The sequence below is a fragment of the Aquila chrysaetos genome, chromosome 8, assembly GCF_900496995.4.
Source record: "Aquila chrysaetos chrysaetos chromosome 8, bAquChr1.4, whole genome shotgun sequence".
Taxonomy (NCBI): Eukaryota; Metazoa; Chordata; class Aves; order Accipitriformes; family Accipitridae; genus Aquila; species Aquila chrysaetos.
Genome location: NC_044011.1, coordinates 966,170 through 982,100, shown reverse-complemented (window position 1 = coordinate 982,100; position 15,931 = coordinate 966,170). Strand labels below are relative to the sequence as shown.

Here is a 15,931-nt window from a genome sequence, read left to right as displayed (position 1 = left end):
TCTCGTCTTGCTGTCCCTCATTTAACAGAGGTAAATCGGGCATTTGGCATGGTCCAGCCTGCAGCTAAAAGTAACCAGATGTTCCAAGTTAAGCCAAGGGACTCGGCCCCTCAGTCCAGAGACTGTCCGGATCGCTCCTCAGTCCAGCTGCTCTTCCATTCTGATGGACGGTAACTCTGGCGGTGCCTCCTGCGGTCCTACACGGAGCGAGGCACCGAGCGCGAGCCGTGACATGGCACGGGGAGATAGCACCTTCCCTCTAGGCAGTGTTGGCTCCTGGTGGCAGAGGGAGTTGGGGAAGCTTGACAATGAACAAGAGGAGTAACTGAAGAGTGACTTCAAGGCTGGATGTCTGCGGTTCAGGCCTGGCAGGTGCCGGTACCCTACAAGCCCCAAGGTACCAGGGGTACTCAAAGGAACCGTTACCTTGGGTTAAACTTTTGACAAGGGATCAATTTTGGACTAATGTAACAAGTATCATTGTAGATAGAGCCGCAGAGCTTATGTGTTCCTAGCAACTGCTGCCTAATGCCCTGTGAAGTAACAGATTTTTGGTTTCATTTTTAATGTTTTATGTAATGTATTTAAAGTCTTATTTAAATAAAAATGGTTTTCAAAAGCATTTGCTTGGTGGATTCAGTTGCTTTCTCAAGCCAGTGTGCCTTGCTCTCCATAAGCAGTGACGCTGGTCAGAGCGGGAGCCTGGTGGGCTTCCCTCCCACTGGTGGGAGCAGTGCTGGGGGGGGACATGCAGGGGAGCCTGGTGGGCTTCCCTCCCACTGGTGGGAGCAGCGCTGGGGGGGACGTGCAGCCCCGGGGAGCTCTGTGGGGTGCTGGGGAGCGTTTCCCCGTGGGAATGGGGAGACGAGGTGCTGTCTGGGCCTTCTAGTCCCTGACTGGAGTTGAGGTAAACAGCCTGCGAGTGGGTGGGTGTTGAGTCATTCCCTTCCTGGCCTGGAGTTCCTTAACCCTCGCACCGGGTCTTGTGCTGGTTTTCGTTCCTGTAAGCCTGGCCGGGCGGCTCAGCACTTCTGCTTCCAGCAGAGCCAGACCGCTGGGCCGAGGAGGGGGGGCTTCTGTCACCCAGTGCCAGGCTCTGGTGGGGGCTGACGGGAATTTTTCCTCTCGGACCTTAGGAGTTCCCCAACAAGCAAGAACAAAGTCACCTCAGGTAAAACATTGCGTTTTAGAGCAGCTCTGGTTACCGGGGCTGGCAACACCTTCCGCGGAAAAGCAATGTGAAACGTGCTCCATTCTGTCAGAAGGGGCACAGAACGTCCGTGGGTTTCCTTCCTCGGGGACCCCCGGCCCTGTCCATCCCGCGGCAGGCGATGCTGCGGCTGCAGCCGTCCGCCTGCCTGCTGCGAGGGCTGCGGTGTTTTGGTGAGGCTCACTTGCCGCCGGCGTGGCAGAAATGCCGGGAGCTGCCTGGGCAGCCACTTGCACTTTTGGCAGCTTTCTAAGAAGAGAGTCTTGTTTGTTCGCTTGCTGCCTGCAACGACCCTGGTTTTCCACCCCTTTTCCACACGCTGCAGTGCAGCACTGGGTTCACTTTGCTGCCATTTACTTTCCTGGGAGACTTTGCTCTTGGAAACCAAATTGCCACAATTATGCAAAGCACCTACGAGTGCAGGTGACCTCGAGCCCTGCCCGCACCTCGGAGAGCGAGCGCAGGCAGCGTTGAGGCTGACAAGCACGCTGGGGCGTGTGTACGTGACTGCAGCCCGATGCAGCACAATCTCCGGTCTGCTTCTGCCTCCAAAATTCAGCTTCTCCTGCCTGCCCTGGGGCCTTGCTCAGTGTGTGGAGCCAGGCTTTCTCCCCGCTGGGCTTTGCCGGGCTGCTCGCAGCCATTCAGTCGCAAGAAGGAGGCACCGCTTTGGCCCAGCGTTGTCGGCCAGCGCAGACAAGGCTGGGCCAGGAGAGCCAGACCCAGCCAGGCAGATGCCGTAAGTCCTGGCTTTCCTGGGTCCAGCCTGTTGCGGTGCGGCCAGTGCTGGGAGAAGGGACCGGCCCGAGCGCCCGCAGGTCAGGCTGCAAACCTGCGTCAAGGGTCTGCCTGGCCCATGGCGCTGGAGGAAGTGGCCGCTGCATCCCCATCACCCTGACGGCTCATTTGGCCCAGATCGAGCCATTAAGAGCCAGAAATTGCAAAACAATTTGTTTGTTCCTTGTGAAAAACGCTCCACAGCATGAGCAATCAATCGCTGCGGAGCATGGGGTGTGCCAGGGCGCTGCTGCCTTCCTGCCCATTCAAAGCCCATTTGTTTTGGCGTTGTTGTTTGAGGAGCACCGATAGCGGTCTTTGCAAACCGACCGAGTGCCAGGGGCGCGGGCTGACAGCGAAGTGCACCCGATCCCTGGCATGTCACGCACATGGGTTTTATTGAAGGAGGGAGACAAATGTTCTCTACAAATACAACGAGATGAGGGTAAATACGGGCGAGAGGAACTATCGATATTGCAAGAAGAGACTGGTGGCGGCAGAGGGGGATTTACTGGGGGGTGCTGGGGCAGGCTGTGCTCGGCGGCAGGGTGTTACTGAGCCTTGGGGTGGGCATCGTGTGCCCGCAGCCAGAGCTCCGGGGTCTGTCACCAGGCACAGACAGAGGCAGTGAGCAGTGCCCACCCGTTCTACGACACCCCGAAGGTTTTCAGGGTGGGGGGGGGAAGCTAACAGAGCTGCAGAAATGGGCTGCTCCAGGACATTTAGGACAAGAGGGAATGGCCTCAAGTTGCGGCAGGGGAGGTTTAGGTTGGATATCAGGAAAAATTTCTTTACTGAAAGGATTGTCAGGTATTGGAACAGGCTGCCCAGGAGTCACCATTCCTGGAGATATTCAAAAAGTGCATAGACAAGGCACTTCAGAACATGGTTTAGTGGGCATGGTTGATGGTTGGACTCTTGAAGATCTTTTCCAACCTAAATGATTCTATGTGTCCTGGCAAAAGGCACGTCTCCCAGCAGCAGCACGTCTGTCCTGGCTGCCTGCTCCACCAAGTCCAAGCGGCCGGAGGCACAGTCCCCTGGGGACCCCTGTGATGCTGGGGGGTCCCCAGCACTAGCTTGTCTGTAACTGGGGGTGAAGATGTCTCGGCTGGCGTCAGCCTGCGGTGGGGCGAGTGCGGCAGCATCAGCCAGAGCCACACAGCAGGGCTGGGCCCCCCCCCAGACACCCCTTGAGCCCCCCCAGCAGCTGGAGCTGCCCCTCAGCCCCCACACAGAGGGGTCACCTCAGCCACGGCATGGTGACACACACACACACACATACATATGTACATGCCTTCTGATGGGGCCAATGGCCCCATAGATTGTCAACATACGTGCCTACACACACACACATATATATGGCTTTATACCTGTATCTACAAGTACGTATACATACACACACAGAGGTGTGTAGATAGATGTGTGTGTATACATATACACACATATATGTATAATAGATATAGTATAGTATCTATCTCAGTACTCTCTCTCTATATATATGTACACATATAGTTATAGACACACATGTGCATGCATGTATGTTTATATGGATGGAGACTATATGGGGCAATTGGCCCCGGGGGGGGGTCTGTCTACATATATATATACATACACACACGCGTATGTACATCAATATGTACACATATACACACACACACAGTGACACATATATATGTGTGTACACACACGTACATGCCACTGGGGTGAATTGCGCCATATAGTCTCCACACAGCCAGCCACACGTGTGTGTGTGTGTGTGTGTGTGCGTGTACACACACACACACACACACACACACACACACACACACACACAGAGGGACAAATTACCCTGTATAGTCTCCATACATATAAACATAGACGCATGCATGTGTTTGTCTATATCTATAGCCATTTATCTGTATACATATGAATATATGTATATATTTAGATAGATGCATAAGGTATACACTGTTATCACACAATTATATACATTATGTATATTTGTATTTTATATTGTATAGAATGTTATATATTATACTGTATAGTCGCTGTTTATTATATATACATTAAAAGTAGCATATAATTTATCTGCATACATAGTCTATTATAAAATATAATAATAAACATATAATATAAAATCTAATTCTGTGTCTCCATGTGTGTACTATAGTATATTACACTGCCAGGGCCAAGTTCTCCTTATATGTATGTATACCTGTCTATGGCAGTATGTATGCAGATAGCTATGTGTTTGTAGCTACACATATATACTGCTGGGACCAATTGCCCCACATATTCTCCTCCATCCTTATAGACATAGAGGCACATCTGCACATCCACTTGCATGTATACCCCCCCCCCCCGAGCTCTCTGTCAACTTCTATAGGTGTCTTTTTATATACTTGTATATACAGATACATGTATTTATAGCTATTAAGACCTGTGTGGTTTTTACATAGCAAGATACACATGCTGCATCATAGAGTTACCATCCATACGAACATATATGCGAGCACATGGTTGTGCATGTGCATATACACACACACACTCACTCTCTCTCTCTCTCTCTGTCTATAGCTACATCTACAGCTAAATCTGTAGTCTATATAACCATAGATATATCAGCCTATGTGCATTTGTGTATTCCGAGAGAGAGAGAGAGCGCACAAGCAACCACCAGGATGAGCATGCAAGTATACATATGTGTGTGCAATTATGTATCTATATATTTATCTCTCACTATATGGATTTCTCGGGGGGGGGTGCACGCAGCATGTGTGTACATAGACACATAGATATACATTTATATATGCATGCACATAACCATGGCCAATTGCCCCATATAAGCTCCATCCACACACACACACACATATGTGCACATCTATATGTCTAGCTATCAGTTATATCTATAGCTATACCTCCATTTATATCTGGATGTAGCTATGCATCTATTATGTGTATGTGTAAGCTGTGTATGCATTTAATTACGTATGTAGTTAGACAGATAGATATAAATCACATACACACGTATAGGTATATATGCGTACACAGTGCTGTGGCCAATTGCTCCATACAGTTACCTTGCAAATAAACCTACCTACACACACATATACATCTGATGTGTGCTCTCTCTTTCTCTCTCTGTATGTGCACATACAAATATGTATAGTCATCTATCTGTGCATGAATGTCCCTGTGACAGACAGACAAACTGACTGCAGGGGGCCAATTGCCACACAGACAGACACCCCCCCATCCCCCAGTTTTATAGCTCTGTCTATATCTACACCTATGTATACATCTATATATACATCTGCAGCTATGACTATATCTTTTAGCTAGTTATACACTCATGTGTATATGTACCTACCTGCATAGGTATCTGCATGTATGTGTGTGTATGTATATATATATATGACTCTATATGTATTTCTAATTATGTATGTATATATGTATACACACACGCGTATGTGGGTGTATAGATATGTATGTATAGGTGCACATGTTCAGCTAGATAAATAGCTATGCTTTTCTACGTATATAAATACAACCAAGGCCAAGTAACCTCTAGCTAGCTCTATCTAGATTTATATTTACATACATTTACTATAGATGAACATGCATATATATGTATACAAGTACCTATACATGTGCATGTATATCTTTGTATGTATATGGACATGTGAGTGTGTCTCTATATAAGTACATATGGATCTATCTCTATCAAGCTCTGCATGTATATGTGTGTATATTTATATGTGCATGCACTCTATGCATATATATACACACACACGTCTATATCTACAGCTATATCTATATATGTTTATAACTATCTATACACATACATAGCTGTATGTGTGTATACATTGATCTCTATGTGTGTATGTATAAAATAATACACAAATGTAGATAGGTATGGCCAGATAAAATATTTACGTGTTTATAGATGCACACATACAATCATGGCCAATTGCCTCATACAGTCTCCAGCCGTATGCATGGATCCACACAGACACACGGTCCTGCAACCCCGGAGGTGTGTGTCTGTGAGTGGGTGTGGGTGCACACGTGTGTGCCCGTGGGGCTGCCCCGGGTCTCTGCGGGTGAGCGCGGAGCCGCCCCGGGGTGGGGCAGTCGCGGCAGCGCCTTTAAAAGCGGGGTGAGCCGGGGCTGCCCTGGACCCTGCCGAGCCACCCCGCCGAGCCACCCCGCCGAGCCCCGGGGCCAGCAGGTGAGTCCCGGTGGGGCCGCAGGGACCGGCCGGAGGGGACTTGGGGACCTGCTGGAGAGAGGGATGGAGGGGACTTGGGGAGCAGACGAGAAGGATGGAGGGGACTTGGGGACCTGCTGGAGAGAGGGATGGAGGGGACTTGGGGGATGGAGGGGACTTGGGGACCTGCTGGAGAGAGGGATGGAGGGGACTTGGGGAGCAGATGAGAAGGATGGAGGGGACTTGGGGACCCACTGGGAGAGAGGGATGGAGGGGACTTGGGGGATGGAGGGGACTTGGGGACCTGCTGGAGAGAGGGATGGAGGGGACTTGGGGAGCAGACGAGAAGGATGGAGGGGACTTGGGGACCTGCTGGAGAGAGGGATGGAGGGGACTTGGGGGATGGAGGGGACTTGGGGACCTGCTGGAGAGAGGGATGGAGGGGACTTGGGGAGCAGATGAGAAGGATGGAGGGGACTTGGGGACCCACTGGGAGAGAGGGATGGAGGGGACTTGGGGGATGGAGGGGACTTGGGGACCTGCTGGAGAGAGGGATGGAGGGGACTTGGGGAGCAGACGAGAAGGATGGAGGGGACTTGGGGACCTGCTGGAGAGAGGGATGGAGGGGACTTGGGGGATGGAGGGGACTTGGGGACCCGCTAGGAGGGACAGTGGGGACTTGTGAACTGGCCATGCCCTAGGGACGCGTACCCTGCTCCCCGCATGGGTCGCCCTCGCTGCAGGCTGAGCCTGTGTCCCCAGTTTGGTGGTTGCAGCCCCTCTGCTCCCCTTCCCCGCTCAGTCTCTCCACAGCCATGAAGGTGAAGGTGTGCATCGGCCTCATCCTCGCCATCATGGCGACCGCCTGCCTGTGCCGGCCCGCGGCAGAGGCACCGGGCGCTGCGGGGGACCCCCGCCAGCTCCCCACCAGCCTGGTCCGGCGGGACTGGCCCGACTCCCTGTCCCAGGAGCAGAAGCACCTCATCTCCCAGTTCCTGCCCATCTTCACAGGTACCGGGAGGTGCAGGGTGGGCAGCCATGAGGGGGGGGGTGGTCCCTAAGGCACAGCCCAGCCCCCCCCACCCCATGCCAGCCCCCAGCCCGGGGCAGCTCTAACCTGCTGCCCTTGCCCTGGCAGAGCTGAGAGACCGCAAGGGCTACGTGCACGGGGACGAGGGGATGGCGGCCCTGCACGACCACTACTACCCCGACTGGATGGACTTCGGCCGTCGCAGCGCTGAGGAGTCGGTCGATGCCGTGTAGCTGCTGGGCTGGCCGCGCTGTGCAGAGCACCAGCACCCTCGGTGCGTGTTTCTTTCTGCAATAAAGCTTTGGCACTACAGCCGCTGCTGTTCGCATCTTTGCTGGGAAGAGCTGGGGCGGGGGGGGGGGGGGGGGCGGCCAGGCAGGTGGGCTTTGCCCCCAGCCCCACCAGGAATAGCAGGGCAGACACCCAACAGCACAGTGGCAGAAACGGCCCATGGCAGCAGACACGGCACACATGAGCTGCTTCGTGACTTCACATTTATTTGACGAGGAACAGGGAACAGCCTGGGGTGAGGGACGCAGTCGGCGGGAGCAACAACTACACCCCGAGAAACAGCCGCCGCAGGAGTCCCTGTGCTGGGGAGTGCTGCTGCTACTGTTATTCGATGGGCAGGAAAGAGTTTAAAACCACCATTCCCTTTCAAAGTCAGCCCAGATGCTGGCCAGGAGCCCAGCCTAGTGTGGGAGGTCTCACCCTGGCACAGGTGGGTGTCATCCCCCCAAGACCACCTGAGCCCAGACTGAGCATCACCCTTCGCTGCAGCAGCCCAGACAGCCCCAAAGGGCCAAGCTGCTCCTCGGACGGGCTCAGCAGAAGCAAGAACAGTTTTTATTGCCAACAACCAGCTCCTGCGAAGGCTCCGTACCCCCACAGCATGGGACAGGGTCAGCCAGCAGCCCCTGCCCGGAGCTGGCTCTCCCCAGCTGCATCACCCCACGCAGCTCCCTGCACACAGGACCCTGCCGCAGCATAGCATGGGGCCAGGGGAGCATCGTGCTGGGGCCACACGGTACTGCAGGGTTGTGTCCTCGAAGCCAGGGCAAAACCCCTCTGAGCCGGTGCTGGGCCTGCTGCCGGATCCCGGAGCAGAGGCTGAAAGCCTGTCCCATCTCCATTTCCCCATGGATGGGCGATGAAGAGGACACATCTCGTCCTGGGCTTGTGGGCTCTGCAGCACCGTCACGTCAGCGCATCCCGGGCTCCCCTGCACTCTCCTCGGGCATAAGACATCTCCCCTCTGGCCACCACCTTGTCCAGCCCCAGGCGCTGCAGCTTCTCCACCAGGTTCAAGCTGAAGATGCTGCTCCTGAGTGGGGGTCCGTCCTGCCCCCCGGGCGCAGGGAAGGGCCGGGTGTCAGCATGCTGGGGGTCCTGGGAGGGGAGCGGGGGGGCCCACCCCGACCCAGTCCCTGGCACCGAGGCAGAGATGCCCCGCGCCAGCAAGAGCCTGACGAGTCCCACAGGCGTGCTCAGGGGTCCGGGGCCAGGTGCCAGCATGGGGGAAGACGGCTCCGGCGAGGGGCTGCCAAGGCTCAGCCCCTCAAAGGGCCCACAAGAAGGCACGACGGCGTTATACAGACTGGAGGGGAAGAGAGAGCAGAAGGGGGGGGTCAGTGGGGGGCCCTGTCCTGGGGGATGCTGCTGCAGGGGCCAGGGGGTCCTCAGGCAGAGCAGGCCCCCCCCCTTCCTTCTTCCCACACATTAATTCAGCTAACATGCCTCAGGATGTGGGAGACCCCCATGCTTGCAGCATTGCCCAAGGGCCCCAAAGCTCGTGGCACAGCCCGGGGGGGGGGGGGGGGGTGCTGTGTCCATGCCCCCCCAGCTTCCAGGCAGCCAGGAGGGGATGGGACATGGTTGCTGCTCCACAAGCATTTTTCCAAATGTGCAGGGTTTTGTCTAACAGTGTGCAGTGAACTCCAGCTCACACCAACCCCCGAACAAGCCTTGGCGGGGGGGTCATTAGGGCTAAGCAACAGTGTTCATTAATTAAGGGGCAGCCCAGCGCCTGGCTCCTCCAGTCCAGCCTGGGGAAACATCCTGGCTGGTGCACAAGTGCAGGGAGGAGGAAAGCCACGTCCATTCCCAGAGAAGGTGACTCCCTGCCAGTGCCAGGAGCAGACGCTGCTCTGTCCCCAGGGAACTGCTCCCCAGGGTGAGCCCAGCCTTCTCCACCCTGAGGAAGGCTCTTCTTCCCATCAAGGTGCTGCAGGGCAGAGGCTGGGGGGGGGGGCTGGTCCCAGCCCCCCAGGGGGGTGCACAGCCACTCAAGCAGCCAGATTCAGGGATATTTCAAGTGCCAGGCATCTCTCAGAGCATCAGGGGCTGCAGGTGGTCCCCAGCCCGCTGCTTCCTCGAGCTGCACAGAGCCAGCCATAGGGTGAGGAGAGGGTTAGGAGGGGACGGGGGGGCTGGTGGGGTAGCGGTGCAGGCAGTGCAGGCGGTGGGGGGGCCACGCGCCTTACCTGGGTGTCACCGTAGTGATCTCAGTGGTGGGGTGGAGGATGTGGCAGGTGGTGATGGTGAAGGTAGACGGGGTCTGGGGGAGGTTGTTAACAGAGAGGAACACTGGAAGGGACAGGAGACACTGGGTTAATGGGGAGGGAGGGCACAACACAGGCAGAGAGCAGGGCTCTGGGCAGAGAGGAGAGCCAAAGCTGGGCTGTGAGCTGCCACGGCCAGCAGAAAGCTGCATGCATGGGCCACATCTCCAGCAGCATTTGGGTCTAGGCGCTTGCTCAGAAGAGAGGGCTGCGAGCACAAGTGGGAACAGGAGCTGACATTTCTCCCAGACCTGTCCCTTCCACATGCCCAGGCCGCAGCAGGCACATGCCGGCGTGACGGCGAGGGCTCACCGCGCCAGGGCGGCTGCAGAACGGCCCTCGTGCAGCTGCAGACGGAGCATCCCCACGGGGACGGACGGGTGGCAAGGACGGGCTGCTGCAAGAGGGGAGAGCGTGGGGGTATGCGAGGGGCAGCCTGGGCAGGGCAGGGGCATCCCGGGGGCCGCATCCCCTCCGCCCCCTCGCTCCGCGCTCACCCCTGGGGCGCTCCTTGGCTTTGGCGGGCATAGAGGTAGGGAGCAGCTGGAAGGAGCTGGTGTCCACATCATCCTCCTCCAGGTCGTTGAGGCTGTAGACCTCCTCCAGGTCAATGTCCAGCTGCCTGAAGTCTTTGGTAAGCACCCCGGGACGGGGCACCAGGATCCCACCCAGGTTGGGCCGTGCCAGCTGCTGCCAGTGGTGGAGTGTCACAGAGCCTGGGGGGGACACACACGGCCGGGGAGACTGAGCTGGTGTCGTGGGATCCTCCCGGCACCTCCAGCTCTGCACACCAGGAAGCCCCCTCCACCCCTCACCTTCCAGGGGCTTCACGATCTGCAGCTTGTCAGGCAGGTAGGTGAGGGAGCAGAGGGAGAAGCCGGAGCCAGCGGTGAGCTCCGAGCTCCCCGAGTAGGTGGTCCCAGTGGAGACGATGCTCTCGTTGGGGGTGAGGAAGCCGCTGGAGCTCTCCCCGTCCCTCAGCCGCCAAAGCTTGTGCTCCCGCTCCGCCTCGAAGAAGGAGCGCTCCTCCGAGGCATGGCTCTGCTGCCGCACCGACAGCCGCTGCACCGCCGCCTCCAGGTCCTGCCGGCCCGGGGCCGCCCGGGGCTCCTCTCCGGCCCTCTCGCCCCTGCCGGCAGGCACAGCGTTAGGGTGCTCGGGCCGCGGTCCCACACCACACACCCCCCAACGCTGTGCCGGACCCCAGCCGGCGGCGAGCTCCGGCTGCGCCTGCCCTCCCCCTGCCCCAGGCTGGCGGCGTTGATTAATGCTCCGATGTGATCGACATCTTGCCAACCGCCCATCTCCCACGCAGGGGCAGCCGCTCGGTCCCACCCAGCCCAGGTCCCCACTGCAGCACTCACTGGGCACCCTCCGAGCCGGAGCAGCTGGTGCGGGGGGTGCTGGCCCCGCCAGAAGCGGCGGCTGACAACTGCTTGGAGCCCGGCATGTTGTGGGGAGACTCGGAGCAAGACCTGGCTTTGGCCGCCTGGTTCACCGCTTTCACCGTCTCAAAGACACGCAGGTAGCTCCTACGGGCAGGAAGCAGGCAGTGATGGACCCTTGAGCCAGCCCCCCCAGGGACCCCCGTCTCGTGGCCCAGCACGAGCCACCGATGCCAGCACTCACTTGTAGTCCGAGGAGGAGCTGTCTGTGCCCTTCCTCATCATCCCCTTGATCTCAGCCGCCAGCGAGTCCTGGAGACACGGGGGACCCAGTGTCAGCAGAGGGGAGAGCGGAGCCCCCCAGCCCTCCCGCTGCTCAGCCCTGCCCGCACCCCCCGCTCACCACGGGCAGGAGGCTCGGCGTGCCGTAGCGGCTGACGGTGCTGTTGGGCAGGCTGCGGCTGCGCAGGCTCTTGACCTCCTCCTGGGCTTCCTGCAGCATCCCACCGCACTCGGCGTACTTCTCCTGCAGGTCCCGCAGCTGCGGGCACAGGCGCAGCTCAGGCATGGCCCCATCGGCGATGGGGCAGGACCCCCCCACACCAGCCGGGGCACCCGTGGCCAGGCCCTCCCCGGGCTCACCTCCATCCGGAGCTGCTGCTGCACCTCTTTTGCCACAGCCAGGTGCTGCTGGAGCTCCTCCACCTCCGAGCCGTACTGTGGGCGGGAGCGGGCAGGTCAGGGAGCTGTGCCCCATGTGTCCCCCCCCAGCACCCCCCTGGCACGGGCAGGGGACACTCACCGTGCGGCACTTCTGCTGCAGGTCCACAACCTGCGCCAGGAGCTGGCTGATCTCCTCCTGCTGCCGCACCGTGTCCTCCGTCTTGCGGGCCAGCTCGTCGGAGAGGTAAGCAACCTGCTGGCTTGCTTCAGCTGGGGAAGGCCCAGGGTCCATCACCGCCGGGGCATGGCCCCCCAGCCCCAGCCCATGCAGTGATGCTGGGCAGTGCCTGCAGACCCCCCCAGCCCAAGCACAGAGAGGAGCTGCCCCCCCGCGAGCCCAGCCCTACATACAGAACTGCTCCACACAGTCGATCATCAGCTGCTGCTCCTGGTCCTCATACTGACAGGTCTTGGCTGCAATGTTGGTGGCCTGGGAGAGAGCGTCGGAGGGGCTGAGCGTGATGGGCAGGACCTCCAGCCTCCGCAGGGGCCAGCTCAGGTCCCCCGGCACCAAGAGGGGAAGAGGTGGGCACAGAGAGGGGCGTCCCACCAGCCGGCTCTGCTCACCTCCATGCGAAGTTTCTGGTTTTCCTCCTCCAGGCACTTGAGTTTCTGCTGCAAGGTGTCGTACTGGAAGTACTGCTGCAGGGACAGCGAGGACTCTTGCCGGCGCAGCCTGGGGACAGCAGGGAGGGCACTGAGCACCTGCAGTGCAGGCAGGATGGGGCTGCCCACCCAGCCCCCTGCCCACTCCCCCCAGCTCCCAGGCAGGCATCTGCAGCGACCCAGCTCTGGGGGTCTGGACCCACGGCCACCATGGGAGGGAAGGGAGTGCCAACCCCGGTGCTACCCCAGGGACTCCTGCCCAACGCCTCTGCCTGGCCCCCCAGGAGCAGCCGTGCCCTCGGCAAAGTGGTGGGACAGGGACCCCCCCACTCACGGTGTGGAGGTGGTGGTGGTGGGCTCGCTCTCCTCCGTCGTGGTGGTGTAGAAGTGGAGCAGGTCGTCCCGCATGGAGACCTCGTGGCGCAGCTGCGCGATCTGGGAGGGGAAGGGGCATCAGGGCACGGCCAAGGGGACCACAGCCACCCACGGCCCCTGGGCTGGGCACGCAGGGGGCCGAGGCCAGGACCCTGTACCCGGGGGCCATTACCTCCTCTTTGGCCAACTCCAGCTGCTCCTCCAGGAGCTCGTTGCGCTCGGTCAGGCTCCGGTTCTGCTTCAGCAGGGACTGCCCGATGCGCGCCGCCAGCTCCAGGTCCCGCTCCTTCTGCAAGGGGCAGGTCTGCGTCAGCCGGGGCCTGTCCCCTGCTCTGCCCCCCCTTCCCCAGCCCTCGCCCACCCCTGCGTCCCCAGGGTCCCACCGGTCCCCAGCCCTCACACCAGCCCAAGCCCATGCACGGGGCGAGCACCGACATACCTCATCCAGCAGGTTGGTGACGGCATCAATGTCATGGTAGGTCTTCGTGATCCTGACCACCCGCTCAGCACACAGGACTGGGGGAGAAGGGCGAAGGGTGAACCCCCGCACTACTGGAGCGCTGGCCCAGGGGCTCAGCCTCCCCGCTGCCTCCTGCCCTGTGTCACTGCTTCCCGTCGGCAACCCCCGGGGTTGCACGGTGGAGGGAATGAGAGGTGACTGCTGCAGGTGGCACAAAGCTGCTCCACGGTGGTCACCAAAAAGGACCTTTTATCTGCTTGGCAGCGCCAGCCACGGTGCAGGGCAGAGGCAGGCAGGGATGCCCACAGCTGTAACAGCATCACCATGGGAAACGGGGTGCTCCCACCTCACCCCCCAACCCTGCACGCATCTTGGGGCGGCAGGAAGGATGCCGAGCCCCCCTTGCTGTACCACCACCCCAGCCCGGACATAGTGCCAGCCCCACCACAGGACGCACAGACGGGAAGGAGGGATGGAGAAAGGCAGGCAGCAGAGACAGGATCGGAGGTGACATCTCCAGCAAAAAGCAGGCTGGAGCTCCAGTATAAATAGCAGTGGGTGGCACCACGCCGAGCCAGGCTCACAGGCAGCGTCCCCTCCAATCTGTCCCCAGCCCCCTCCCCCAGATCTCCCCCTGAGAAGCCAGCCCTGCCCTAGTTTCTCCCTGGAGATGCTGGCCAAGGCAGAGCCAAGCGCAACCTCTCAGGATGCTGCACCCCGTACCCGCACCGATGCCCCTCCAGCTGCAGCAACGCAGCGATCCGCGCTCTGAGCAACAGGGGCAAAGGCAGCTGCAGGCAGGTTGCCTCAGTAACAGGCAGCTGCCTGCCACGCCAACACGGCGCAGCGCTGCATCGGGCCAGGCCCCAGCTAAAGCCTGGCCTCCTCCCCTGCCGCTATCTGGGTCTCTGGCAGGGAGAGGTGGTGAGAGGACAGGGACGTCTGTCCCCCGGCACCATTCCTGCCAACTGTGCCTGCAGAAGCTGCCAGACAGCACCGGGCACGCACCCAGATGGCAGCGCTGGAGCCACACGGTGGGAGGGAGCCGGCAGTGAGCACGAAGCCCCAAGTCCTGCCTGCACCCCGGGCCCTGCCTGCACCGCACAGCTGCTCCTGACGCTCCCTTCTGATGTTCAACTGCCCCAAGGGCGCGTGCCTCAGTTTCCCCTGGCAGAGCAGTGCCGGCTGCTGCACTCGGGGCCTTGACCCGCGTCCCCAGCCACAACCACGCTCCCCAGCTGGGCAGACAAAGTGGGTTAACTGGAGAGGCTCAGCCACGCAAATCCCATTACGCCGCCCCAGCTGGGGTTGTGTAATGGTGTGCATGTTGTCATGGCAATGCCCCCCCCCCCCCCCCCCCCCCCCCCAATCCCAGTCTGGTCCCCACTGCCCTGGGTGCTGGCCCCGCACCCCAACAAGCACGTACCCCAGTGGGCATGTCCACAGGGAGAGGGGCCAACCCCAGCCCCGGCCTCACCCCCCCTCCCCATGCCCCAACAGGGCCTGCTCCCCGCAGGGGTCCCCAACTGCACCTCGTCAGGCCCCTCAGCTGTTAATTGGAAATAATTAGAGCATGAGCATCGTTACAGTTTGAGCGATGGCAGGCCCTGGGAGACACTGGGGGCTGCAGCACTGGCAAACACGTAAACAGCCGCCCCCTTCGCGGGCCTGACCCAGCGCGATGTGGGGACCCGCACCCCACGGGAGGGCAGACCCCCGTCCCCGCGGGCACGGGCAGACCTGGGGGGGGAGCCCTCGCCCCATCCCTCTGCCTGCTCCCCACCACCACGGGAGCGGGGAGACCCCTCCCTGGGGTCAGGGTGACCCGGGGGCCCCCAAAGGACCAGGCGGCAGCTTCCCCGGGATGGAGCTCTGCGAGCGGGGGCTGGGGCTGCGCACCCCGCAGCGGGGAGGGGGACACGCACGGACGGGAAGGGGGACGGCACCCGGCCGGGGGAGAGACCGCGAGAGAGCCCGGACCCGCCGCAGCCGCGCTCCCCGGGCAGAACCGGGCCGGGTCCCCCCCCCCTCACCTTCCTCCAGCTCCCGGGTGATGGGGTCTCCGCCGCCGCCGCCGCCCCGCTCCGCGTTCCCGTTCAGCTCGTCGTAGGCGGCGGGGCTGCTCCAGATCTCCATCGCGCCGAGCCCACCGCAACCAGTCCAGCCCGGCCCGGCCGTTCCCGCCCCTATTTATAGGGTCGCCCCGTCTGCGCGCACCTGCCCGGGCGCGTCCCACCGCCACCGGGACCGGGGCCGGGGCCGGGGGCGGTGCCGGGGCCGGGGCCGGGGCCGGGCGGGAGCGGGGCGGGGGCGGCGGGGCCGGGGAGGGGGGCCGGGAGCTGCCCGCTCCCCCCTGCTCCGCCGCTGGTGTGGATCGGCTCGCTGAGGCTGGAAGCTCCCCCGGGGAGTCTTGGGGACGCGGTCCCCCATCAGGACGCGTCCTGGAGGGATGCTCCCCACCAGGCACCCCAGGACCGGGCTCCCCGTTGGGGCGCGCCTGGGGACCCATCAGGACAGTCCTGCTCAGCCCTGCGGTGCCGGTGCAGCTGGGCTCTGCGTCCCACCTCCCGGCCCCCAGCCTGTGGACACACAGCGGGCACAGGGCTCCCCAT

General features: G+C 60.3%; 2 protein-coding genes across 4 annotated transcripts; one reads left to right on the top strand and one right to left on the bottom strand.

Annotated features, from left to right (window-relative positions):
* The first annotated feature begins 5,863 nt into the window (after nt 1–5,863).
* LOC115344442 (gastrin/cholecystokinin-like peptide) lies at nt 5,864–7,570 on the top strand. Of its 2 annotated transcripts, none has more exons than XM_030021723.1 (3): nt 5,864–6,200; nt 6,982–7,190; nt 7,318–7,570. In XM_030021723.1, exons 2-3 carry the CDS (start codon nt 6,995–6,997, stop codon nt 7,440–7,442), a joined length of 321 nt encoding a protein of 106 aa, XP_029877583.1. In that variant the 5' UTR covers nt 5,864–6,200; nt 6,982–6,994; the 3' UTR covers nt 7,443–7,570. The 2 variants fall into 2 exon arrangements, with proteins under 2 accessions (XP_029877583.1, XP_029877581.1); XM_030021721.1 differs by lacking the exon at nt 5,864–6,200 and adding an exon at nt 6,817–6,872 and having other exon boundaries at nt 6,947–7,190.
* A 116-nt stretch (nt 7,571–7,686) lies between these two features.
* HAP1 (huntingtin associated protein 1) lies at nt 7,687–15,558 on the bottom strand. 2 transcript variants are annotated; one of them, XM_030021669.2, is made up of 15 exons: nt 15,353–15,558; nt 13,299–13,375; nt 13,032–13,148; nt 12,819–12,919; nt 12,446–12,554; nt 12,230–12,308; nt 11,958–12,088; nt 11,798–11,872; nt 11,559–11,696; nt 11,400–11,467; nt 11,135–11,302; nt 10,586–10,899; nt 10,268–10,486; nt 9,693–9,795; nt 7,687–8,806 (listed from the first exon to the last, which is right to left on the bottom strand). In XM_030021669.2, exons 1-15 carry the CDS (start codon nt 15,453–15,455, stop codon nt 8,407–8,409), a joined length of 2,202 nt encoding a protein of 733 aa, XP_029877529.1. In that variant the 5' UTR covers nt 15,456–15,558; the 3' UTR covers nt 7,687–8,406. The 2 variants fall into 2 exon arrangements, with proteins under 2 accessions (XP_029877529.1, XP_029877530.1); XM_030021670.2 differs by lacking the exon at nt 9,693–9,795 and having other exon boundaries at nt 8,635–8,806; nt 15,353–15,553.
* Between the last annotated feature and the right edge of the window lie 373 nt (nt 15,559–15,931).